Source organism: Dama dama, chromosome 14, assembly GCF_033118175.1.
Source record: "Dama dama isolate Ldn47 chromosome 14, ASM3311817v1, whole genome shotgun sequence".
NCBI lineage: Eukaryota > Metazoa > Chordata > Mammalia > Artiodactyla > Cervidae > Dama > Dama dama.
The window spans coordinates 2,350,754-2,375,896 of NC_083694.1; the positions used below are offsets into that span (position 1 = coordinate 2,350,754).

General features: G+C 58.0%; 1 protein-coding gene across 1 annotated transcript; it reads left to right on the plus strand.

Annotated features, from left to right (window-relative positions):
• Positions 1-2,597: 2,597 nt before the first annotated feature.
• On the plus strand, positions 2,598-23,039 carry CNTN2 (contactin 2). The gene is made up of 22 exons (XM_061161178.1): positions 2,598-2,702; positions 8,056-8,200; positions 8,281-8,456; positions 8,614-8,709; positions 9,077-9,286; positions 9,552-9,651; positions 11,166-11,341; positions 11,677-11,813; positions 12,272-12,401; positions 13,765-13,915; positions 14,038-14,165; positions 14,620-14,795; positions 15,336-15,456; positions 16,065-16,223; positions 16,893-17,042; positions 19,127-19,197; positions 19,485-19,719; positions 20,041-20,153; positions 21,206-21,392; positions 21,690-21,802; positions 22,254-22,422; positions 22,796-23,039. The coding sequence occupies exons 1-22, from the start codon at positions 2,633-2,635 to the stop codon at positions 22,903-22,905; spliced, it is 3,123 nt and encodes a 1,040-aa protein (XP_061017161.1). The 5' UTR covers positions 2,598-2,632; the 3' UTR covers positions 22,906-23,039.
• Positions 23,040-25,143: the final 2,104 nt, after the last annotated feature.

Below are 25,143 nucleotides of genomic sequence, written 5' to 3' on the forward strand. Positions count from 1 at the left end.
CGCACGGGGCACGCTGCCAAAGAGACGTTTGCAAACCGTTCGGAACCGTGGAACCCTTTGTGTAGAGGGCACCTGGGCGGGAAGTCCAGCGGATACAGCAGGTGTAAGGGGAGCTGCCCTGGCTGAAGTGGGAAGGGGTCTGCTGCCCCGGCCTCTCTCCATGGCCCGAGCCCACCGTCAGCCATGCATGCAAGTCCAAACAGCCTGAGGACTGGCCCTGCGGGGCGCTCCACGCCTCACTGACCGCTCAGAGCCGCTCTGTGAAAGAAGTGTTACGGTCTCCACTTGGCAGAGGAGACCACTGAGGTCCCGCAGGGGAGGTGACTCGTCCAAGCTCACAACACTGTTAGGGGATGAAGCCAAGGTCCCCACCTCCTCCCGTGGTTCCAAAGCCTGAGGTGGTTCCCCCTGCCCAACGGCTGCCTGTCACGAGGACAGAAACTGCATTTGTGACCCTCTAGGGTCCTGCTTCTAGATCCTTCCATGACTGAGCACCCTGCTGGCCCTATCGCAGCTCTCCCAGCGTGAGAGCCTGTGTGAGAGTGTGTGTGTGAGGGAGTGTGTGAGAGTCGGCAGGTGTGTGTGTGTCTGTCTGCCTTCGGGTAACCCTTACACAGGACTGAAGCCTGCTCAGCCCAGCGTGAGTGTGAGTGTGAGCGTCTGACATGACAGCTGTCCTCAGGCAGTTGTTCTGCCCCAGGGCCCTGGGGGCGTGTCCGACCGGCTGCAAATGCCGACCTCGGGTGGAGGTCTGGAACCAAAAGTGACAAGGGTTGGGGGGGGCAAGCGGAGAGGCGGGTCCGGGCTGCCTGGCATTGGGAGGGGCATGATGCTGGAGTTGGTGCAGGGGAGGGGGTGCACCAGTTTAAACCCACCCCGCACAGAACACCCGGCTCTGCAGCCCACATCTTCCCTGCACCCTGTGGCCGCTTCTCCCCCCAGCCTTCCCAGCTGTGGCTGCTGGGGAGGCAGGAAAAGGGAGGTGGTGGCCCATGCTGAGGCTGAAAGAGGTTTGGGAGCCCCTTCTTCACGGTGAGTGGAGCCCACTGTGAGGCAGAGAGACCCTGAGCTTGCCTGGTCTGCAGGCCCTGCACGGGCCCCAGGCCTCCACCACCCACCCCCATCCAGGCCAGGCTTCCCAGGCCCTCGGTCACCCTGCACTTGGGAGCACCACTGTCTCAGAGCTAGAGGAGATACCAGAGCACCCGCTTTCCACAGGAGAACGCTGAAGCGCAGAGCACGTGGGTCTTGGAGCAAAGCCAGCAGCGGAGTCCCCAGCCAGGCCGTCCCCCTCAGCCACAGACCCTCTCCCTCTGCTCTTAGCTTCCTGAAAAGCAGGCGGCGACACCGAGAGGTGTGACCTGCAGTGCTGTGACTTCTCCCTGGGGGCCCCGCGACCCAGGCTCACTCTGACGACCAGAAGGAGGCCCCTGAGACTCCACATTCCCCCAGACTGCGCAGGTTTGCCTGGAGATAGGGTTAGGTGGCCCCACTCCTGCTCCAGGATGAGGCCCCCACCTCTCAGACTGATGGAGAGGCTCTGATTGCTATTGGTGCCCCCAGGGAGCACGTTCTCCAGGTCTCCAAGATTTAACCAAGTCTCTGCTCATTCCGACTTTCCTGGTAGCTCAGGCAGTAAAGAATCTGCCTGTAATGCAGGAGAACCATGTTCGATCCCTGGGTTGATCGAACCCAGTTCAATTGATCCCAGGTGGGATACCTGAATCGATCGATCCCTGGGTTGATCGAACCTGGTTCAGTTGGTCCCAGATTGAATCCCTGGGTCAATCCCTGGTTGATCCCTGGGTTAATCGAACCCGGTTCGATTGATCCCAGGTTGGATCCCTGGATCGATCAATCCCTGGGTCAAGAGGATCCCCTGGAGAAGGCAACTCATCTCGGCAGGAGGGAAGTTTCTCTAGGAGCTGCGTTATCTCTTGCCGCCCAGAGGCCTGTCAGGACCACTAGTCCATCTGGTTGGGGAGCCTTGCTAAGGGGGCCAAAGTTATGGCTCCATCATGCACGGCACATAAGGGTGAGAGGGTGGGGATGAATCAGTGAAACTCCTCCTCACTGCTACAGAAATAAGGCTGGTTCCTGGAGACTAGAGGCAACTCACAGAGGCCCTCATTACCCTCCAACCCAGCCACTGTGGGAGCGGGACCGGGGAGAGTGGGCCTGATCCTGAGAAGATGGATCTGGTTCCCCACACCCGGGCTCAGGCCCCAGCCCCTCCAGCCCTCCAGGAGAGCTGTTCCCGGCTAACAGGCAGAGGCTGCCTTCACTTCCCAAGCAGCACCACCCAGCGGGCGGCTGGAGGAAGGGAGGGGCCCAGGGCAGGGCCAGACCCCCAGGGGGCCAGCAGGAGGCACTCAGCCCGGGAAGAGCTGCTGGGCAATAGTCAGGCCCCTTCCCCGGGGCTGTGGGGAGGGTGGGAGCGACTCCAGCCTCTCCTCAGGCCGGGGCAGAAGCGTGGCATGCCCGGAGCCGGGAGGGGCGCTGCTCAGCTCCGAGGCCTCCCCATCCCTCTGCTCCCCCAGGTGCCTCTCAGCCTCCAGCTGGAATCTCCGGAGTCTCCGTGTGCTGACCTGAGGCTCGTCTCCGCTGCCCGCCCCAGCCTGGAGTGCCCACCATGGGGACACCCATCAGGAGGAAAGCAGGCCTGCTGATGCTGGTAGCCACGGCCCTAGTCTCCACCCCAGGTAAGAGGGCTTGTCCGGCCCCGGAGCCAGCAGCGATGTGTCAGGCGTTCTATCTTTGTTAGGGATGACTGCACTGCTGTAGCACTTCAGGGAGAGGACATTTCCTTGTGGAATTTTCGTGTCTGTGGATTTTACTTTTCCTGAGATTAGGAGGAGAGGGGATGAGTCTTTGTCTCACTGCAGATGAAAGAAACATGATCCAGAGAGGGTGACTGGCTTGCCCCGGGTCACACAGGAAGACTACGGCACAGCCAGAGCTCCACGTTAGCAGAGTTGTAGCCCTTAAGGCTGCAAGATTAAAATTAGCTGCTTAGCTGTCCTAGCTGCACTTCAAGGCCTCATGGCCGTATTGGACAGCACAGATTATAGAGTATTTCCATCCTCACATAATGTTCTGTTGGAAAGGACTGCTCTAGGGTCCCCTGACCACAAAACCCTGGGAGGGAGGGCTCCTCAGGGCAGTGCTGAACCCTGGCGAGTGGACCAGATGTGGAACAGGATCTGGGCAGAGATGAGGCAGGGCAGAGGATGCCCAGGAAGCAGGCAGGCGAGGCCCAAGGAAGGTTCTCGAGCCAGCGGTCCCGGGGTTGGGGGGCTGGCAGAAGGGGAGGGGGCGGGGCAGGGCGAGCCGTGCAAGGCTCTAGCAGCCTCTGCCGCTCAAGAGCCTGCCGGGACCACTGCTCGGTCTCTCCGCCCTGACCCCCAGCCTAGACCCACAGACGTGTCCTTTTCCCTTAAAGATCGCCATGGGAGAAAGCGTGCTCTTCATCTGATGTCCTTCTGGAGTCCTAACTGCTTCAGACTCTACCTCCCCACCCTGCGGTCCCCTGCAGCCAGCACATTTTAATTCTTCGTCTCGGCAGGGAGGGACCCCACTGGTATACAGTCAGGTGTTCTCACTATGTTTCAACCACCTCCCAGCCCTGCACCCAGGTCAGTGAGGCTGCTAGGAAATAGGGAGCCTCCCGGGCGCCCAGCCCAGGTCTAGCTCCTGGTGCCGGGACTCCCAGGCCTGGAGGTGCTGCTGGGTAGGGAGCCCAGCCTTCAGGGAGCAGGAGACATCTAGCCCAGAGAAAGCAGAGGAGAGGTGCCTGGGGCTCCTCCAGGTTCCGGACCCTTAGGGGCAGCTCAGTCCTGGGACCCCAGCACCCGGGGCAAACAGCCTCTGGAGTCCTTAGACCCTGAGAGGCAGGAAGGCCCAGGAAGGTGGGACCTGGCCGGCCCCCGGGAGGAGCGTCCACGGCTGTTCATCCCCTTGGAAGGGGCCTCGGCTCTTAGCTGTCTCTGTGCACCTGCTCTGGGGACACAGCTTTGGACTCCTGCACCCCAGTGCAAAGTAGCGCGGTGCGGCTTCCCCGACACGCTCCCGGCTCCCTCTGCTTCCCCTGTGAGGTCCCGATGCCTATGCACTGAGGAGCAGAGTTGTCAGGACAGGGAATCAGGAGAGAATCAGAGAGGTTGTCAAACAGGGAGAGCATGGAGGGGGTAGATTTGCCCGGCAGTCGTGTGTGTGTGTGTGTGTGTGTGTGTGTGTGTGCATGTGTGGGTGGACGTGTGTGTAGCTTCATAGGAAGGCATGGGGTGAGTGAGTGTGTGCCTGTGGATGGGAGGGTGGAGCTGTGAGTGTTATGCGTGGAGGACATGCTACCTTTGAGGGGATGACAAACATCTATCAAGGCCTTAGGCACAGTGCAGCGGCTCACAGCTCTGACTGCCCTTCAGAATGTCCACGCAGCCCCTTTAAAATCTAGATGCTTTGGCCTCCCTCCTAGAGATGCTGGTTCAGTACCTTCAGGATGGACCAGCACCTCTGATGCTTCTGCTGGGAAGCAGGTCAAGAATCCTGAGCCCTGTGGCTGAGGACGTGGCTCTGGGTCCACACCCCAGACCTGCTCCTTCTCGCTGTGTGATTTGGGGCCAGTTTTTTAACCTCTAAGTCTCAGTTTTCAGATTAGCTAAACAATAAAGTGGCGGTATCTATCTTGTAAAGAGGTTATGGAAAAGAAATGTGGAGCATGATATTTGATAAAGAGTAAGCCCTCAAGAGATAGGATCTATTTTGTGATTATTAATGCCTGGATATTATGAATGCTTATTTTGTATATGTATGTATGTATATACAAGTATATGTGGACATTTGTAGCTGTCTGTGTGTGGAAACAGATGTGTGTATAAACGTATATATCTGACTCCTGGAGTAGCTTAGAAAGTCATGTATGTATATATGTGTGATGTCTGTGTGCACGTGAAGAAGTGAGCGTACATGACAGGTGTGGAAAGTGTGCATGTGTGGATGGTGGGGTGAGGGTGTGTATGTGGCCTAGCGCAGGGGATCAAGCTTTTCCCAGAAGGAAGCCAGTCTTGAAGCATCAGTGTGCCCCGGGCCCACTCAGCCCCCCACCCGCACCGTGCAGACAGACTTCCTGGAAGCTGCGATTATGCAGGGCTGTTCCCAGCAGCCGGGCTGCCTCCCCCGCCCCTCCGCACAGTCCCAGCTGGGGCAGGGGTCCCTCCCCTCCACCGCCGTCATTAACTCGGGATTAAGCTGGGCCATCTCTGAGGCCTGGGGCAGCCATGAGGGAGAGCTGGCTTGGGGGGAGGCGGGGTGCCGTTTCAGGAAGCCCTGCCTCCTCTTCCATTCTTAGAGCTGCTTAGCAGCTGCTGTCCCTCCCAGGGGTCTGGAACCGGGCCTCACATGTGCCGTGGGGCCCAAGGCTGACAGCTGGATGAACCAGGAGAGCAGGCACTAATTAGTTAATGGGGACCCCACCCCACAACCCACCGAGGAGGCTGAAATCAGCGTCACTGGGGGACAGGAGCCAACTAGGGGTGGCTGGCTCCCGCCTGACACCACAAAGGCAAGGCATGCCCGGCCGCCCGGCCAGCACATCGAGGCGGGTGTAGGACCCTGCCCTTTGCGTCGCATCCCCCACCCAGGGAGGCCCGGACACACGACCGGAAGAGCAAGGCATCTGCTCCGGGAGGGGGGCCAGGCAGAGAAGCGCCGTTTGCATGCGGCATGCCCATCTGCTCAGCAAACCCAGGAGCCCAAGGTCTAGACCTGTGTGTGCCCCAGGCTTGCCCTGTGATGATAGGCAAGTCGTTCCCCTTTCTGGGCCTCCCTTTCTTGAACTGTCACACAGAAATTTTATAAAATGCCCCAAAGCCACCCATACAGCACCCACCCAGCCCTGAGCCTGCCTTCCCCCAGCCCCCACCCTTGGATCCGGGGGCCAAGTGCGGAGCACACAGCCTGTGCTGGCTGACCCTGCTGTGGGCCTTGGGAGGGGCGTTCATCTTCCCATTTCCCAGGTGAGGAAGCTGAGGCCCAGAGGGTCCTGTGATAGCCCGCAGAGGCCCAAGCCCCAGCATGTTCTCTGGGGACGCCTCCCAGAAGGAACACAGGCCCAGGGCCATGCGTCCTCGCCCCGCCACTTGCCCTGTGGCTTCCGGGCGTCTGTCCAGGCCCCTCTCACGCCCCATGGGCCAGCTCTCCCATGAGTCCTCTGGACCCACTCCAAGGATCCCTGCACGTGAACCTAAACCATCACGGTCCTTGCCTTCTTGTACTGTCAGCTTTCTGTCTTCCTTCCTAGACCTCAGGCTCCATGTGAAAGGAGTTGTGCTACTCAGCCCCTAGCCCAGTGCTAAGTATACAACAGGAACTCAGGACCTGCAAGGGGGGGTGATTGCCTGAACTAACTTAACAAGTTGGAGTCTGTCTGTCATTGTCCAGTCATTAAGTCATGTCCAACTCTTTGCAGCTCCATGGACTGCAGCATGCCAGGCTTCCCTGTCCTTTACCATCTCCTGGAGTTTGCTCAGACTCATGTCCATTGAGTTGGTGATGCCATCTCACCAGCTCAACCTCTACCGCCCCCTACTCTTGCCTTCAATCTTCCCCAGCATCAGGCTCTTTCACAAAGAGTTGGCTCTTTGCATCAAGTGGTCAAATATTGGAGCTTCCAATGGATATCCAGGACTGATTTCCTCTAGGATTGACTGGATTGATATTGCTGCCCAAAGGACTCTCAAGAGTCTTCTCCAGCATCACAGTTTGAAAGCATCAATTCTTTGGCATTCAGCCATCTTTATGGTCCAATTCTCACATCTGTACGTGACTTCTGGAAAAACCATAGCTTTGACTACAAGGACCTTTGTCAGCAAAGTGATGTCTCCACTTTTTAATATGCTGTCTAGGTTTGTTCTGACTTGTCTTCCAAGGAGCAAGCATTTTTTTAATTTTTTTTTTTGAGCAAGCATCTTTTAATTTCATGGCTGCAGTCACTGTCCATAGTGATTTTGGAGCCCAAGAAAATGAAGTCTGTCACTGTTTCCATTGTTTCCCCATCTATTTGCCATGAAGTGACGGGACCAGATGCCATGATCTTAGTTTTCTGAATGTTGAGTTTTAAGCCAACTTTTTCACTCTCCTCTTTCACTTTCATCAAGAGGCTCTTTAGTTTCTCTCCACTTCCTCCCATAAGGGTGGTATCATCTGAATATCTGAAGTTGTTGATATTTATTTCTCCTGCCAATCTTTATCCCAGCTTGTGATTCATCCAACCTGGTGTTTCACATGATGTACTCTGCATATGAGTTAAATAAGCAGGGTGACGATATACAACCTTGATGTACTCCTTTCCCAATTTTGAACCAGTCCATTGTTCCATGTCCTGTTCTAACTGTTGCTTCTTGACCTGCATACAAGTTTCTCAGGATACAGGAAAGGTGGTCTGATATTCCCATCTCTTTAAGAATTTTCCAGTTTATTGTGATTCACACAGTCAAAGGCTTTCTCATAGTCAATGAGGCAGATGTTTTTGGAATTCTCTTGCTTTTTTTATGATCCAGCAGATGTTGGCAATTTGATCTCTGCTTCCTCTACCTTTTCTAAATCCAGCTTTTACATCTGGAAGTTCTCAGTTCACGTACTGTTGAAACCTAGCTTGAAGAATTTTGAGCATTACCTTGCTAGCTTGTGAGATGAGCGCAATTGTACAGTAAGCTGAACATTCTTTGACACTGTCTTTCTTTGGGATGTGAATGAAAAGTGACCTCTTCCAGTCTTGTGGCCACTGCTGAGTTTTCCAAATTTGTGGTCTGCCTAACCTATTGAAATTGAAATTTTAATGAATTATCATTAAATAAAATTAAAAACCTGGTTACTCAGCTGCACCAGCCATATTTCAGGGGCACAATGGCGAGTAGCCAGTGGCTACTGTACTGGACAGTTCAGAAAATGGAACCTTCCCATCACTGCAGAAAGTTCTATTGGACAACAGTGCCCTGAAGACCAGGCTCCAACTGGCCCCGAGGCCCTGAGACCTCTGGTGATGTCCCCCATCTGCAGCTTGGAGCTCGGCCTGGGGATCCCCAGCTACCTTTGGGCCTGTCTTTGAAGAGCAACCCCTTGGCCTGCTATTCCCAGAGGAGTCCACAGAGGAGAAGGTGATGCTGGCGTGCCGCGCACGGGCCAGCCCCCCGGCTACCTATAGGTGAGGCCCCGCGGTGGTGCCGGGAGGCCCTGGGCAGTGGCAGGCTGTCCTCACGCCAGCCCCCGCCACCCCCACTGCAGGTGGAAGATGAACGGCACCGAGATGAAGCTGGAGCCGGGCTCCCGCCAGCAGCTGGTCGGCGGCAACCTGGTCATCATGAACCCCAGCAAGGCCCAGGATGCTGGCGTCTATCAGTGCCTGGCCTCCAACCCCGTGGGCACGGTCGTCAGCAGAGAGGCTGTCCTCCGCTTCGGCTGTGAGCCCCACGGGGGACTGAGGCGTTCTGGGGGGTGGCAAAGAGGGTGCTGGGAGGCGTCCAGAAAGGGCGGGTAACTCCCGCCCCATGGAGGCTGAGCAGGGCGGGGCCCGCAGCCTTGAAGGCCAGCGCTTGAGGGCCTGGTTCCCACGTCCAGTTCTGCAGGAATTCTCCAAAGAGGATCGAGACCCAGTGAAGACCCACGAAGGCTGGGGGGTGATGCTGCCCTGCAACCCGCCTGCCCACTACCCAGGTGAGCCAGGGCCCTGGGCGATGCGAGCGGGCACAGGAGGCGTCCGGCCGCTCACAGAGGGGTGGAGTAAACGGTGGTGAGGGGCCCCGGAGTGCGGATCCCTGGGTCCCCAGCTCTGGATCAGTCTGTGCCCCACAGCACCCCAGACTGGGAGCGTCCCCAACCACTGCGGGCTGTCTCCCCAGCAGACTGCACTCCCTGAGAGTGGGACTAACGACGCGACTTCCCTCTGGGTCCCCCCCCCAGCCCCAGTTCCGGGCCCCGCGGCTCTCAGGACGGGGTCTGCAGGTCCCCAGCCACACGGTGGGGTCCCAGCAGAGCTGGTGCATTAACCAGTGGCCCAGGTTCCTCACATGCCCCCTTCCAGGCTTGTCCTACCGCTGGCTCCTCAATGAGTTCCCCAACTTCATCCCGACGGATGGGCGGCACTTCGTGTCCCAGACCACAGGGAACCTGTACATCGCACGGACCAACGCCTCAGACCTGGGCAACTACTCCTGCCTGGCCACCAGCCACATGGACTTCTCCACCAAGAGCGTCTTCAGCAAGTTTGCTCAGCTCAACCTGGCCGCAGAAGGTCAGGGTTGGTGCACAGGGCCCGGGGAGGGGGCTGAAGGGCTCAAGGGCGTTGGGAATGCGGGCTTTCCCTTTGAAGCTGTAAAGAGCAGCTTGGAGGGCACAGGGTCTGGGCCTGGACCCCGGGGCCCTCCTGTGGCCCAGCCTCAGAGCCTTGCTCCAGCCGCCAAGGGCAAAGGCAGGCTCTGAGCTGCGCTGAGGTCGCAAGCACGGGAGCCCTGACCTGGAGCGTTTGTGTCTGATGCGCACACTCCCCCTCTCCGCAGACACCAGGCTCTTTGCTCCCAGCATCAAGGCCCGGTTCCCGGCAGAGACCTACGCCCTGGTCGGACAGCAGGTCACCCTGGAGTGCTTCGCCTTCGGGAAGTGAGTGGTGGGGAGGGAGGGCACAGCCCCTCCGAGCCCCCAGGGAGAGGGCAGGGCCAGCCCTCGGCCATCTTGGTGCCCCGCAAGGTCTAGCAGAATGCTGGGCCCTCAGTGGGCACTGAGTCTGTAGGTGAGGCATCACACACTCCAGGGCCCCGACAAGTGTCAGCTCACTTGGTCTTCCCAGCAACACGTGACAGGCTCAGGCAGCTTATGTAGCACCCCAGGCTGGAGGCAGGTAACGTGGTGAGTGGACCCAAGCTGGCCTGCCTTGTTCAAACCCCAGCTCTGTCACTTGCTGACGGGGAGACCTTGGGTAAACCACTTAACCTCTCTGAGCCTCAGTTTCCCTATTTTTTCAGTTCAGTTCAGTCACTCAGTCGTGTCCAACTCTTTGCAACCCCATGAACCGCAGCACGCCAGGCCTCCCTGTCCATCACCAACTCCCAGAGTTTACCCAAACCCATGTTCATTAAGTCGGTGATGCCATCTCATACTCTGTCGTCCCCTTCTCCTCCTTACCTCAATGTTTCCCAGCATCAGGGTCTTTTCAAATGAGTCATCTCTTCGCATCAGGTGGCCAAAGTGTTGGAGTTTCAGCTTCAGCATCAGTCCTTCCAATGAACACCCAGGCCTGATCTCCTTTAGGATGGACTGGTTGGATCTCCTTGCAGTCCAAGGGACTCTCAAGAGTCTTCTCGAACAGCACAGTTCAAAAGCATCAATTCTTCAGTGCTCAGCTTTCTTTATAGTCCAACTCTCACATTTCCTACTTGAACATAGTGTTAATAATAGTACCTACCTCGTGGAGTTGTTATGAGCTTTGAATGAACTAATATACATACAGTGCTTAGAACAGTATCTGGCACTGAATAAGGATTCTATGGATGCTAACAGTTATCTTTTAAGATAGAAAATTTATAACAGAAATCTTCCTCGCTCAGGACAAGAACTCACTGGACCAGTGCTAAGCTGATAGCAGGTGCCCGATAAATGTCCGTAGAATGAATGAAAGAATGTGATTTGACCATTGGTCCCCTCCTCCCTCCTATATCTCCTGTGGTTACCCAGGATGCCTCCTGCTTTGTGGAAAGTGATTGGGCTTCCAGAAAATCCATGTTTAAAGCACATAAGAGTCACTGATTCCTCAGTCAATTTAGTACACAAATTACTAACAGCATCCCCTTTGAAAAGTAGAGGCCAGGCCCCGCTGGGGAGAAGGCAGAGGGAACCGTAGGGACCCTGGTCTCAGGCCGCTGCTGAGGAGGCGGGGCCCAGGAGAGGCCGCTGCGGGGTGGGGTGGGGTGGGAGGAGGGCAAGCCAGCTTCGGGGTGCAGACCCCCAGCACGCTGAGCCCCCAGGAGCAGCCTCTCCCTGCCGCTCTCCCCGTCTCTCCTGGACCCCTCTCCCTTCCCCACCTGCCCCGTGTCCCAGGAGGGCCCGGTGGGGGTGAGGGGCGGGAGGCACGGGGCGTCTGCCCAGCCCTGCCCAGCCCTCTGGCTGTCTCCCCGCAGCCCGGTCCCCAGGATCAAATGGCGCAAAGTGGATGGCTCCCTGTCCCCGCAGTGGGCCACGGCCGAGCCCACCCTGCAGATCCCCAGCGTGGGCTTCGAGGACGAGGGCACCTACGAGTGTGAGGCGGAGAACGCCAAGGGCCGCGACACCGTCCAGGGCCGCATCATCGTGCAGGGTACGGCCGGCGCCCGCGGCCCCGCCTTCCCCGGCCCGAGAGGCGGGAGGCTGGGCAGCCCGGTGCTCAAGCCTTCAGCCCAGAGTGCCCTGGGTACGGGGCGGAAGAGGCTCGTGCTGCGGCCGGCCCACGGCCTGGGCTGCAGAGCGCACGGAGCGCGTCCCAGTGATTTAAGTCAGGAAAGGTTACTGGAGAGGCGCCAGGAACCTGCTTCTCCCCACCCCCACCGCCCCCATCCCGTCCCAGAACCCTCCGCCCTGCCGCCCGACGGCCCGGGGACTTAGCCCCGAGGCCCTGCCCGGCTCCGCAGCAGACGCTCCCCTTGGTCTCCACAGCTCAGCCCGAGTGGCTCCGGGTGATCTCTGACAGGGAGGCTGACATCGGTTCGGATCTCCACTGGGCGTGCGCCGCCGCCGGCAAGCCCCGGCCCGCAGTGCGCTGGCTGCGGAACGGGGAGCCTCTGACCTCCCAGGTAGGAGACCTGGGGCGTCCGTCCTCCCCGACCCAGCGCACTGTGCTCTGCTTCCCGGTCCCCTCCCCTCCAGGTCTCCCCCTCCACACACACCCCCAGGGACCCTTTGGGCCGGTAAGGGTGCCAGAGGCTAGTTCTAAGTGCTTCTGTACATCCCAGAGCCACATTCTCCCGGTCAGCCGGAGAGACTCCTGACTGGAGGGTCCCGGGACCTGGGTCCAGGCACACGTCAGCCACAAACGCACCGGTGGTCTTCAGCCCCCTGGCTTCCATGTGCGGACGGGCATGAGGGCTGGGGAACCTCTGCACCCTGGGATCCAGGCGGCCCTGGAGAGGACCGTGCATGGGGGCTTTCTCTAGGCAGCCCCGTCTCCACTGCGCCCCACTGTGAGCGCCCAGGCTGGCACTCCAGTGGTCCTGATGCCCCTCCCCGGCCCGGGGCGGGCTTTTCTGCACAGGCCCGGGTAGAAGTGCTGGCCGGGGACTTGCGGTTCTCCAAGCTGAGCCTGGAGGACTCGGGCATGTACCAGTGTGTGGCGGAGAACAAGCACGGTACCATCTACGCCAGCGCCGAGCTGGCGGTGCAAGGTAAAAGGCCCAGGGAGAGAGGTCGTCCCCAGGGACAGCCGGGGGGCCCGTCAGGAATTCTGAGCAGTAGCATGTCTGCATTCACACACTCACCTGGCAGTTTTCCAACAGCTTCTAAGTAGAACTCAGGGATGGAAGACAAGCTGAGGCACTAGACAGAGAGCTCCCAGAGGACAGGGTATCCGGCTTGACCCACATCTGAAAGTAAATGTCTACTGTTGAAAAAAAAAAAAGGAGGCAAAAGTCACTGGAAACCGAATCAACTAGATTTGGGTTTAATGCGGCCCCTTTGCTTATGTGACCTTTGGCAAGTTATTAACCTCCTTGTGGCTCAGTTTCTTGATTAATAAAATCAAGAAATCACTGTCCAGCCCTCATACAGGCTATAGGGTTAAAGGAGATGATAGAGCTAAAGCATAAAGAACCTGCCCATCACATAACAGGTGCCTATAAATGTCAGCTGATCCAGTATCCTTAGTTGTGTGACTTGGGAGCTTGCAGTCTGTTTCCTCATCTGTAAAATGGACAGAATGGAACCTATCTCATCAAGTTGTAGTGAGGCTTAACGAGGACTCACTCATTCATTCAACCAGTAGTTTTTCAACACATCCTAAGAAGTGAATATGAAAGATAAGGTCTCTGCCTTCAAGTATCTTACAATCCAGTGAAGAGGGACAAATAAACAGAAAATCAAATAATTAAAAAGGCTAATTTCAGACAGTCATAAAGAATACAGTATAACGGAACTTCCTCAGAGTGGTGGGGTAAGGCAGGCCAGTCAGAGGCAATGGTCAGGGGAGACCTCTCTGAGGAAGTCACATTTGCAATGCGTATCAATCATGTGAGATCTGGGCATTTTGAAGCAAAACCGATGGTAAGTGCAAAGGTCCTGAGGCAGGAAAAACCATGGCATCTTCACGGGACAGAAAAGAGAAAGGAAAAATGGCCCAGGCGATTGGAGCCCAGTGAGCGCGGGAAGGAGCAGAATGCAATCAGGGTGGAGACGGCTGTGCCAGCCCTCAGGAGGTGCTGGGCTGCATCCTCAGTGTCTGACTTGTGTGTTTTAAAAAGATATTCCTGGCGGCTGTGTGGAGAAGATCGTAGAAAGAACATGCAAAAACAGGAAGACCAAATAAGGGGCTCTCAGTAGTCCAGCGGAGATTTGGTGGTAGTTGAGGTGGCGGGGGGTGAGGGGAAGGGGCTGCATCCTGGCTATTTTAGACGTGGTGCTGCTGGGAGTCACTCATGCATTAGCCATAGAGGGCCCGTCGGCTGTTTAGTGTGTAGCCAGGTGGCGTCTTAAGGGCAAAGGGGCACTGTTTTGATTCCCCGGGTGACTGCGGGGTTCTCCCCTTGCTTCCAGCGCTTGCCCCCGACTTCAGGCTGAACCCTGTAAGGCGTCTGATCCCTGCAGCCCGAGGAGGAGAGGTCGTGATCCCCTGCCAGCCCCGGGCCGCTCCTAAGGCAGTGGTGCTCTGGAGCAAAGGCACTGAAATTTTGGTCAACAGCAGCAGGTGCGAGCCCAGCCCCTCCGCCCCAAGCGATTCCAGCTCCACCCCCTCCCTGGACTCCCACCCCCGTCCCGGGACCACAGGGTGTCCCCAGGTCGGCCAGGTGTACTCCGTCCCTGCTGCAGAGTGACTGTGACTCCGGATGGCACCTTGATCATAAGAAACGTCAGTCGGTCCGATGAAGGCAGATACACCTGCTTTGCTGAGAACTTCATGGGGAAAGCCAACAGCACGGGCACCCTGTCTGTGCGAGGTGAGGGCGATGGTTTGGCTGCGGCCGGTGGCTCAGGCTCCTCAGGGCGCCCTCCGTCCCCACCATCCGGCTCGTGTTCCTCCCAGTTCCTTTTTTTTTTTTTTAATTAATTTATTTTAATTGGAGGCCAATTACTTTACAATATTGTGGTGGCTTTCTAATCAGCCTCGGGTGATGGGATGGGGAGGGAGGTGGGAGGGGGTTCAAGATGGGGGACATGTGTTCACCAGTCCCATTTCGAGGCTACCCCGGGGGTGGTTTCAGTGGGGACCACCATCCAGGATATGCGCCTCCATCCCTCCCACACATCTGGGGGGCTGCTGGCGGGTCAGGGTACTGTTGCCATGCGGCCTGTTCTCTTTCCTGGGCTTCCAGGCAAACCCTCTCGCCCTCCCTGCTGCCCCTGCCGGGCCTGTCTCCTCCTGCTCCACCCAGGGGCCCTCTGTCTTGGCAGATGCAACCAAAATCACACTAGCCCCCTCGAGCGCCGACATCAACCTAGGTGACAATCTGACCCTGCAATGCCATGCCTCCCACGACCCCACCATGGACCTCACCTTCGTCTGGACCCTGGACGACTTCCCCATCGACTCTGACAAGCCTGGGGGTCACTACCAAAGGGCCAGCGTGGTAAGGCCTGAGGCCAGAGAACTCAGGGCTTCTCCCTCCTTGGTAGACAGGGCACCCAAGATGTCCTTAATCATCACCACCCCAAAGCCTTTCCCCTTCCCCCAGAAATGCTGGCAAGCCTATCCCTGGGTCCATACACACCCTCCCTTAGACAGGCAGCTCCCTGGGTTCCACCCAAAGTCTGTGCATGCAGGAGGTTAGGGGCAAGCCTGGATTCCCAGCATCCAGCAAGACTGAATTCCCCACTGCTATCCTGCTGCCCGCCCCAACGCAGATGATACCATTAACCTGAACCAACATTGACTGTCTTCTCTAAAAAAAAACAAAACTGCTGTTTAATCCCCAGTGGTACCAAGTAGAAAGTAGCTGATTCCTCCCATGGAGCAGAGAGGAACAGTGAGGTGAAGAGGTCTGTGGGCATAACGGAGCAGGGGACCGTGAGCCGCGCCTCCTGCCCCCTGACTCACTGCTGGGGAGGGTCCTCTGACCTAGCTGGGTCTGCGTCCTCTGACCTACCCGTGCTCTGTCCCTCGTGTGCAGAAGGAGACGGTTGGGGATCTGACCATCCTGAATGCCCAGCTGCGCCATGGCGGGAAGTACACGTGCACGGCCCAGACGGTGGTGGACAGCGTGTCTAAGGAGGCCACGGTCCTGGTCCGAGGTAAGGCCAGGCGGTGGTGGACGGGGCGTCTAAGGAGGCCACGGTCCTGGTCCAAGGTATGGGGCTCCTACCCCACCCCCACTGTGACAGGCGTCTAACAAATCTGTTGCACTGAACTCATCCCAAGGGCCTTTGCAGGTACTGAATGAATAGAATACTCTTCCTCCAAAGCCAAAATTATAAAAATCTACTTCTAAACACACTCCTAGCCTGGAAAAATTTCCTGAGGCTGGAGAAGGGGCTGGCAACCCACTCCAGTGTTCTTACCTGGGGAATTCCATGGACAGAGGAGCCTGGTGGGCGCATAAGCAGGCCATAAGTTCGCAAAGAATCAGACACGACTGAGCGACTAACACTTTCACTGGAGTGTCAGAGGCTGGTGCTGGGAAATCCGTCCACTCTGTGACTCCTCCAGCCTGGGACACGTCCTTCCTCCAGGAAAGCCCCCCGGCCGCAGCTCACACCTTGCCCTCCCACCGAGCATGTGTTTGCTGCGCCCTCTGCTGCTCCCTCCTGGTACTGCAGTGGCCCACGCGGGCCTGAAGGAGGTTAGCTCCCATTGGAAGCTCTGCAATTCTGACCCACTTTGCTCTGACGTGTTGGTGTAGGTCCGCCAGGTGCCCCAGGAGGCGTGGTGGTGAGAGACATCGGCGACACCTCTGTCCAGCTCAGCTGGAGCCGTGGCTTTGACAACCATAGCCCCATCGCCAAGTACACCCTGCAAGCTCGCACTCTGCCTTCAGGGAAGTGGAAGCAGGTTCGGACTAGTAAGTGTGAGGTCCTACCTAGGTCAGTACTGGTTAGCCTGGTGGTTCAGATGGTAAAGAATCCACCTGCCGTGTGGGACACCTGGGTTCGATCCTGGGTTGGGAAGATCCCCTGGAGGAAGGCATGGCAACCCACTCCAGTATTCTTGCCTAGAGAATCCCATGGACAGAGGAGCCTGGTGGGCTACGGTCCATGGGGTCGCAAAGGGTTGGACATAACTGAGCAACCAGCACGCATGCATGAGGAATGGAGGGGGTGGGGCTTGGGGGCCAAGGCTGAGCCTGGAGCTTCCAAGAGGGACAGGTGTAGGCCCCTCTGCCTGGAGGAGCTCCCAGGCCATTAGGGAAGAGGGCCACACAGGGAGCAGGAGAACGGGATGAGAGTTGGAGGAGGAGGCTCAGTCTGCACCCTTAAAGCCCTGGCAGGACCGTTACTGGGGCAATGAAAGCGTTCATGGGGTACGGAGTGCTCACAACACCTTACAAAGGTTCCGAGGCGGGGAGGTCTGCCTCCTAGTTCCCAGTCACTGATAGAAGAGGCACTGACTTTTAGTAAACAGCAGGCACCAGTGTGGGAGCTGGGCATAAGCACGAGATGCACAGCCACTCCCTGCCCCTTGCATCCAGGCCTGTAAGTAAGTGCAGGACACTGACCCCTGTGCCTTGCAGATCCCGCCAACATCGAGGGAAACGCCGAGACTGCCCAGGTGCTGGGCCTCACACCCTGGACGGACTACGAGTTCCGGGTCTTAGCCAGCAACATCCTGGGCACTGGGGAGCCCAGTGGACCCTCCAGCAAAATCCAGACCAAGGAAGCAGGTCAGAGCCCTGGAGGAGCAGTAGTGTCAGGCACAGACACCAGCTCTCCTTAAAGGGTGCTCCAAGCCAACAGCAGTTACATGGGGCTCCAACCCTGCTCACCAGACTTCAGACTCTAACAAAACAAATGCGGAAGGAACCTAAGTCAGGGCAAGGTGGCTACACTGCACGACGCACGACACACGGTCAGGGCTGGAAGCCCTCCAGTCCAAACTGTTCACCCAGAAAAAACAGGCCAACCTTACCACTGCATGTGAATCTACAATTATCTAAAAGTTTAATTTTTATTTAATTTTTAAAAAAATATTTATTTGGCTGCACAGGGTCTTAGTTGTGGCATGTGGGATCTACTTCCCCAGCCTGGGATCACACCCAGGGCCCCAGCATTGAGAGATCAGAGTCTTAGCCACTGGACCACCAGAGGAGTCCCTAAAAGTTTAATTTTTTTTTAAAAAAATGGAAAAACCAAAGCTTGAAGGAAGGAAGGAAGGGTCACACTGTCAGAGCCGGGGCTTGAACCCAGGACCATGGGGTAATGGGCAGCTCTTCTTTGTACATACACAAGCTGCAGGAATCAGTTGGTGAGGAACGTGTATGTTGTACAGGGCACTAGGTGGGCAGCCAGCGTCTCTAAGTCCTTCTTTAGACGGTTTCTTTGGCAGCAGGAGGGATGGACTTTCTGCCCACACCCCTCCCTTAAAGGCAGGTGGGGAAGGAAGAGGTGAAGATGAAGCCCAGGACCAGAGCGCTGGGCTCCCAAGGCCGGCAGTGTGGAGTCGGGACCTGACGCCCCTTCCCCACCCACCCAGGCCCGCCCCACTGGCTGTGGGACAAGGGTCTGCCGTTTTGTGTCCCTGAAACACCGTTTCCTATGTGCCCCAGGCTAACTCTCCAGGCTCCTTATGGAATCATTCGACATTTTTAACTGGTACCTCTCCTGAGTAAGAATTCCAGAAGGAGCATTTTCTTTGACTGAACTTGGAGAGTCCAAGGGTGAGAAGTGGTCTCCTCCACCATAGTATCCAGGAGTTGAGCACAAATCTATGATGCAGAAGAAAGATGGTGAGCTTTTCAATCAGAAGACCTGAGTTCAAATTCAAACTGTGACATTTATTAGCTGTGTGACTTTAAGCAAGTCACTTAACTGCTCTGGGCCTCAACCTTTCCACTCTGAAAAGGGTAATAGGTGTTTAAGTACCCTTTGCAAATGAGAAGGCCCTCAACTCTCATCAGAACCAAGTGATGAGTCTCCATTTGCGGTGTCATCTGCAGAAATATTTTGACCTTCAGCCAAGTTACTCCCTGCCAAGCTTCACAATCTAATTAAATATATTTTTTAATAGCAGCCCTTTTGAATACTAGAGACAATTAGGAAATTAAATCTGCCACACACACCAAAAATCACCCTGTAACCCAAAAGAAATATTTTTTGGATTAACTGCAGTTCTGGATTATTTATTCCCCTTAATTTAAAGAAAACTGGAGTTGGTCTATTGAGTTTACACCAGCTAGAGGAATGAGGCTAACGCTCATTTATAGTGTATGCTCTATGTATATGCCAGCCACTGTCTTGTTTAATTCTGTTTTTCTTACAGCCTTTGAGAGAAACATTATTATCCTTATCTTTTGGAGAGGGGAATCAGAGGCTCGGAGAGGTTAAATAACTTGTCCAGAGAAACGCAGCTAGTAAGTGGCAGGGGTGAAATTTGATCTCAGATCCGCCTGACTCCTGAGCCCACATCCAGAGGGACCCAGAGGACAAAACCAGGGCTCACTGGAATAGCTTCAGAAGAACAGATGTAAACTCTAATTGTTTGGTAGAATTTACCTGTGAAGCCACCTGATCCTGGACGTCTGTTTCTTGAGAGTTTCAAATTACTGATGTGGTGTGTTTGTATTTCCTATTTCTTCCTGGTTCTGGTTCGGCCTCGGGGGATTGCACATTTCTAAGAGTTTGTCCATTCCTTCCAGGTGGTTCATTCTGTGGGCATATAGCCCATTGGAAGGGAGTCCTGACCCTGCGATGCTTCTCAGCTCAGCCGCAGGCCCGTCTCCACTAACTGTCTGTCCCTTGGCCCCGACAGCCCCCTCGGTAGCCCCGTCGGGTCTCAGCGGAGGCGGTGGAGCGCCGGGAGAGCTCACCGTGACCTGGACGGTAAGCAGCGAGGAGAAAGGCAGGAACACGCCTGCGGTGCTCCGGGGGGGCGGTTCTCCCCCACCGCCGGCCCGCCGGCCCCTGGGACTCATCTCCGGAAGGGCGTGGCGTGCAGAGAGGACCAGACAGGGCCACTGCGGGGTCCTGACCCGGAGCCAACGCGGGCCCCGCTGCCCCCGCCGCAGGGTGGAAGGCGCAGTCCCGGGCGCCGGTCCCGGGGAGGCTGGGGGCGGGGCCGGGCGGGCCGGCGGCCAAGGCCCCTCGCCCACGCGCTCTCTCGCCCTCAGCCCATGTCCCGGGAGTACCAGCACGGAGGCGGCTTCGGCTACCTGGTGTCCTTCCGCAGGCAGGGCGGCACCAGCTGGCAGACCGCGAGGGTGCCCGGCGCCGACGCCCAGTACTTCGTCTACAGCAACGACAGCGTCCGGCCCTACACGCCCTTTGAGGTCAAGATCCGCAGCTACAACCGCCGCGGGGACGGGCCCGAGAGCCTCGTGGCCGTCGTGTACTCGGCCGAGGAAGGTGGGCCGCCGGGGCCACCGGGCGCCCCCACCCCTGCGGCTGGTCCGCGGGGTGTAGGGTGGGGGGAGGGACCCGGGGCAGGGGAGACCCCTGGCTGCCTTTCTAGCCCTGGCAGCCTCTGCCCCACTCAGGCCTGAAGGAGGAAGGCCGTCTGGGAGAGAAGTGGGCCCCCAGGGGTGGGGGGTGCTCTGGGAACCCCCACCAGGCCCCTACCCTGCACCTCAGGTTTTTTAAATCCTGTGCAAGAGCAGTCCCAGTTGGCGGCCGCTCTGCAGGACAGGGAGGCCCCGGGAATCCACACCCATTCCGTGTTGTCTCCAGAGCCCAGGGTGGCCCCTCCCAAGGTCTGGGCCAAAGGGGTCTCGTCCTCGGAGATGAACGTGAGCTGGGAACCCGTGCAGCAGGACATGAACGGTATCCTCCTGGGGTACGAGGTGAGCGCCGGCAAGGACTGGGCGGGGAAGGGGGCTTGGGGTCAGGCGCAGGGCCACCTCGCAGCTCAGCAGTCTTCCTCCCAGAACCTCTCCTGCACTCACCAGGTGCACCCCATGCAGTCTCTGCAGCATCGCGTTCGCAGCCTCAGCGCAATCCTCTGGCCGGTGCCTGTGGACAGCCTGGACGATACTGCCCGGCTGGCCACCTGGACACTGTGGGAGCCCAGAGGAGGAGATCTAGAAGGGGCATGGCCTGCCTGCCCCTTTCACACCAGAGCCCAGCTCTCCTGGCATGCTCAGGGTGGCAGAGAACAGCACAACCCCCTCTGTGTACCAGCCCGTCAACCTGTGCCCAAGGAACTCTAGCCTGACAGTTTCTGACCCAACCCTTGAGGCCCGCTGATTATTCTACACTGGGGTCCATGTGGGGGTACGTGGAGAGCGAGACAGAACAAGAGGAAGGGAAAGAAGGACCAACGGAAAATGTCTTTGTCTCAGGGGGAACCATCATACTAGTGACGCTGTAAATCCTAGCCCAGTAGTCAGCTCTGGGCTGCAGCAAATACGCTAGGTGAGCCCACTGGAGAGAGAGCTCCAAACCCTGCCCTTGATTTGGAAGAACATCTAGAAGGTCTTGGTGTTACGAGGACTATGCCAGTGGGTTTGCATTTACTGGGCAGCCATCATGAGCTTGCTGGCGTGGGGGCTGGGGGACTGCTTTGCAAATATGCATTCCGTGGCCTTTAAGAGTCCCCACAGGACTCCTGAGTTCATTAACTGGGGCTGTGTTTCAGCAGGCCATCTCTCGGTGGAGTCTGTACCCACCCACCTGCTCCCGCATTCAGCCCAGGTACTAAGCTCTCTCCTTGGACTGGGCCATCCACTGGGCATCAAGAAGGGAGCAGCAGATCACACAGCTTGTCTCTTTCGTGGGCCTCATAGTCGTGTCTAGGCTCCAAGCCTGGGATGGAGGGACCAGGCAGAGCCGGGGCGGCGCAGTACTGAGGCCCTGGGCCTGATCGCTGACCCCTGGCCACGCCCGCTCCCTTCAGATCCGCTACTGGAAGGCTGGCGACAAAGCAGCGGCCGCTGACCGAGTGAGGACAGCAGGGCTGGACAGCAGCGCCCTGGTCACGGGCCTGCACCCCAACACCAAGTACCACGTGACTGTGCGGGCCTACAACAGGGCCGGCACCGGGCCCGCCAGCCCCTCTGCCAACGCCACCACCATGAAGCCGCGTGAGTCTGGCAGCCTGGGTGCGGGAGGGGCGGGGGGCTCTCGGATCACTTTCCTGGAAAGACGGGGCCCCAGCCCCCAGGGCCGCTCGTCTGATGGTAAGAAGGGAGTGGGGTTCACGGCCTCTGCGGCGCCTCTCTTCTCCAGCGTCTGTTGGAGTTTGTTTCTCAGTAGTGGTAACAATGTTCCGGGCACAGCTGTGACGGGCAGATTATCTAGAAAGTGGCTGGCTGAAAGCAAGGGGGTGCGTGGTGGGGAAACATCAGGAACACTCCTCCTGACTCTCCCCGCTCTGGCAGCTCCACGGCGACCCCCAGGCAACATCTCCTGGACTTTCTCGAGCTCCAGTCTGAGTATCAAGTGGGACCCTGTAGTCCCGCTGAGTAATGAGTCTGCAGTCACAGGCTACAAGGTAAGGAGGGGCGAGCAGGCAGTGAATGCTGGGGGACAGCTCATGTGTGCCCCGTGAACACAAGGGAGCTTCAGTTCCTAGCAGCCCATGTCCGAGTTAGATGTAAGCAAACCGTCTGGGCCCGTGAGAGGCATGACTGCGTGAGTGAGTCTCCGGGGAGCATGCAGTAGCGATTACACGGAGGAAAGAGGTGTGACTGCGGAAAGGCAGGGTTCACGAGAGCGGTGACAGACTGGCTGACGTTTGGGACCCTTCTGGTCTGAGGAGCCTGCAAAATCAGTTCAGCTGCTGGGAACAGGAAACTGGCTCCAGGGAAAAGCTTATTCAAGAGCCTGGTCCTGGTCAACGGGCAACAGGAGGGGTGAGGGGGCAGGACCTCAAGGCTTTCCTGGGGCCAGGGAAGGGAAGGATCAGCCCTAAGGAAACCCTGCTGGCTAACTCCTTCCCACAGATGCTGTACCAGAACGACCTACACCCAACTCCCACGCTGCACCTCACCAGCAAGAACCGGATAGAAATCACAGTTCCCGAGGACATCGGCCACGCGCTGGTGCAGATTCGGACCACAGGGCCAGGAGGCGACGGGGTCCCGGCAGAGGTTCACATCGTGCGGAATGGAGGTGCTGTATACCCCGTATCCCCCGGGAGGAGCAGGGTCCATCCAGAGGCAGAGATCATCCCAGCCCAAACCAGGCCCCAGCCCAGCCAGTCCCCAGGGAGACAAAAGGCGGCGTCAGGAACCACGTTCAGAGTAGCCCTGACCCGCCCTTGCCACCTGCCTTCTCCCCAAACATCCCTGAGGGCTGAGTGCGCTCCATGCTCGGGAATGAAGGTCCTACAAAACCCAGCTGAGAAGGGCTGAGGGTACCTCCCAGTCCTGAAACGAGTCCTGTGAGTCTCCTTTGGGAAGGTCTGGATTCTGTCCTGAGGGTGGGGCAGGGATGAGCCGGCCCAGGCCCAGCCTGTTCAGCCCATCCCACCTGTTGGTTTCAGGCACTAGCATGATGGTGGAGAACTCCGCAGTCTGTCCAGCCCCGCATCTGGACACCGCCCTCACCCACTCCGTGGCAGTGCTGGTCCTCTTAGGCTACCTGCAGCTCTGATCTCGGCACCCTGCCTCCCCGCCACAGCTGGGCGCCCACCTCGACGGACAACCGGCTGGCCCCAGTCCCTTCCCAATGCCAAGGTGGCCCAGCAGTGTGCCTGAGAACGGCTGGTTTCAAACACTGACTTTATTACAGAGCCCTTTTCGTAGGAGGTAGGATATGTCATATTCTGCCACAGGATAGAACCCATGCAAGCATTTTTTTTTAATCGAGAGGCACCAGGCAGTAGCTTCCATGATGATACTGAACCCTGTGCCTGGGCCCTCTAGGGTGCCTGCATGGAAGGCAGGAAGAAGGGGGTTAAACGTGTATCTGTGTATCAGCGGAGATGGCACTCTGGGACTGCATATGGACTCTGGCCCAGACGGCAGAATCCTCAGCCCGGGAACACTGGACGGGAACGGGCTGACGTGGGACAAAGCACCCACAGCAGCGTCACTCAGTCTAAGGAGCAGTCCCGACCTGAAGACCTGGGACTCTTCTCCTTTCTCCTCTGGCAGGGCAGCATGGCTGGGCCCTGACACTGTCCTTGAGGACTCCCTGGAGGCCCCCACCACCCGCCCAGATGGCTGAGACCCATGTCCTGGTGTCAGGCCGGCAGCTGAGCCCCTGCCGCTCTGGGTGGCCGTGCTCCCGACTGCTGGGTGGGAAGGAGGCTGGGCCTCCTGCTGGAACGCTGCACCAGACTTGGCCTGAGGCGCAGTCACACCTTAGGTGACGTCACCCTCTTAGCCAGCACTGCCAACCCGACCTGTCACCTCGAGTGACAGAAGCCACGACAGGTGGCTGGTGACTAAAGGGCTCGTCTTGGGGAAGTCCCCCACCACACCAAGACCCATCCTGCGTGGTCTGTCCAGGGTCTGGGCAGGGCGGGACAGCCGTCGTGCCCCACCGGCTTCGTCCCGCGGAACGTGAGCAGTCATCCCCTGTCTGCAGTCAGGCACCTTCCGAGAAGCCCAGAGGATAAAGGCAGCCCTGCCCGCTCCCAGGAAGGCCCCGGGCCGTCGGGCGAGCCGACCCCCACACGGCCTTGGGTGCTGTTCTACATTTCCCCCGAAGATGAGGGCGCGAGTAAAGGGGGCCCCTGGCCTGCTCTCGGGGTGCGGTGCCAGTCCCGGCACATCAGAGCTGGAAGAGGCTTAGACCTCAGCGTGCCCAGGCCCCTGCTCTACGGGGAGGAAGCGGAGACTGGGGGGAGGAGGGCCTGCCTCCGGTCACACAGCCCGCCAGGGCTGGGGCAGAAACGGCTCTCTTCTCCCACCGGCCCCAGGTCCTTTGTCTGCCGAGGAAGGGGGCCGTGCTGAATGGCCGTGACCTGGTTAAGAAGGTGATCAAGAAGGGCAGAGTGGACTGTGAAAACCCTGCTTCAGGAGGTTCCGGTGGGTGACGGTGGGGTGATTGGCATGGCTGGCTTCCAGCCCACGGCATGTGCAGACTGCCGGAGATCCCGTCTCCCTTTGCCTCCTTAGCTGGCTTCTGCAGGGCCCTCAACACGCAGTGCTGGCTTGGACCCCCCTGTGCCCCTTACCCTTGCTTCCAAAGCAAGGACAGGGATTCCCCAAATGCAGGCATCAGTGGAGGCATGACCAGGAGATTCCGAAGCCTGTGTTGTGACAGGTGACCCTTCGCATATGGGTCAGCAGGACAGGCGTCGCAGGGGACGGGCCCCCAGCCTGGTTTCTGTCGTTTACAGTCAGAGCTCTATTTTGTTATGGTTTTTAACATTTTTAAGCCCTGCTCTATTTTACTGGGCAGGTTTGTGTTGATGTTTACCCACTACAGTTTTTTAACAGTGTCAGCTCACATGCCTTCTCTGTGCCACCACAGCACCCACCGCCCTGTCCCCGGCCCAGGGCACTGCCCCCCGGGCCCTCCGATCAGACCCTCCTCCCTGCCCCTGTCCGTCATCCCCACGCGGTGCTGGGGGCTGAGGTCCGTGCCCGCCCTGCCACTGCAGAGACCCGAATTTGGCCTGGCGCCCAGCCTGGTCCTGCATGGCTGTGAGGCGGCCTGTACCCCGCTCTTAGAAAGGGGGATCTCAAAGGAGGACACCTCCTTCCAAGGTCTTGCTGACTCTTTCTTCGTTGCCTTAGCTGTGGCAGAAGCAGAGGGCCAGGTGTCCAGACGCCGGCCACGGGAGCTGCAGCTGCGGCCCTGGGCTTGCTTGAAGCCAGAGACACAACCGAGAGTCTTAGTTCTGGGGGGGGGAGACCGACCCTCTGGGAAACCCAGGAA

Bases quoted from the DNA above. Each gene is read 5' to 3' on its own strand.
- CNTN2 (XM_061161178.1), top strand. From the start codon at position 2,633: ATGGGGACACCCATCAGGAGGAAAGCAGGCCTGCTGATGCTGGTAGCC. The intron at 9,287-9,551 runs GTCAGGGTTGGT...CCCTCTCCGCAG, and splicing joins GCTCAACCTGGCCGCAGAAG to ACACCAGGCTCTTTGCTCCC. The intron at 11,814-12,271 runs GTAGGAGACCTG...TTTTCTGCACAG, and splicing joins GGGAGCCTCTGACCTCCCAG to GCCCGGGTAGAAGTGCTGGC.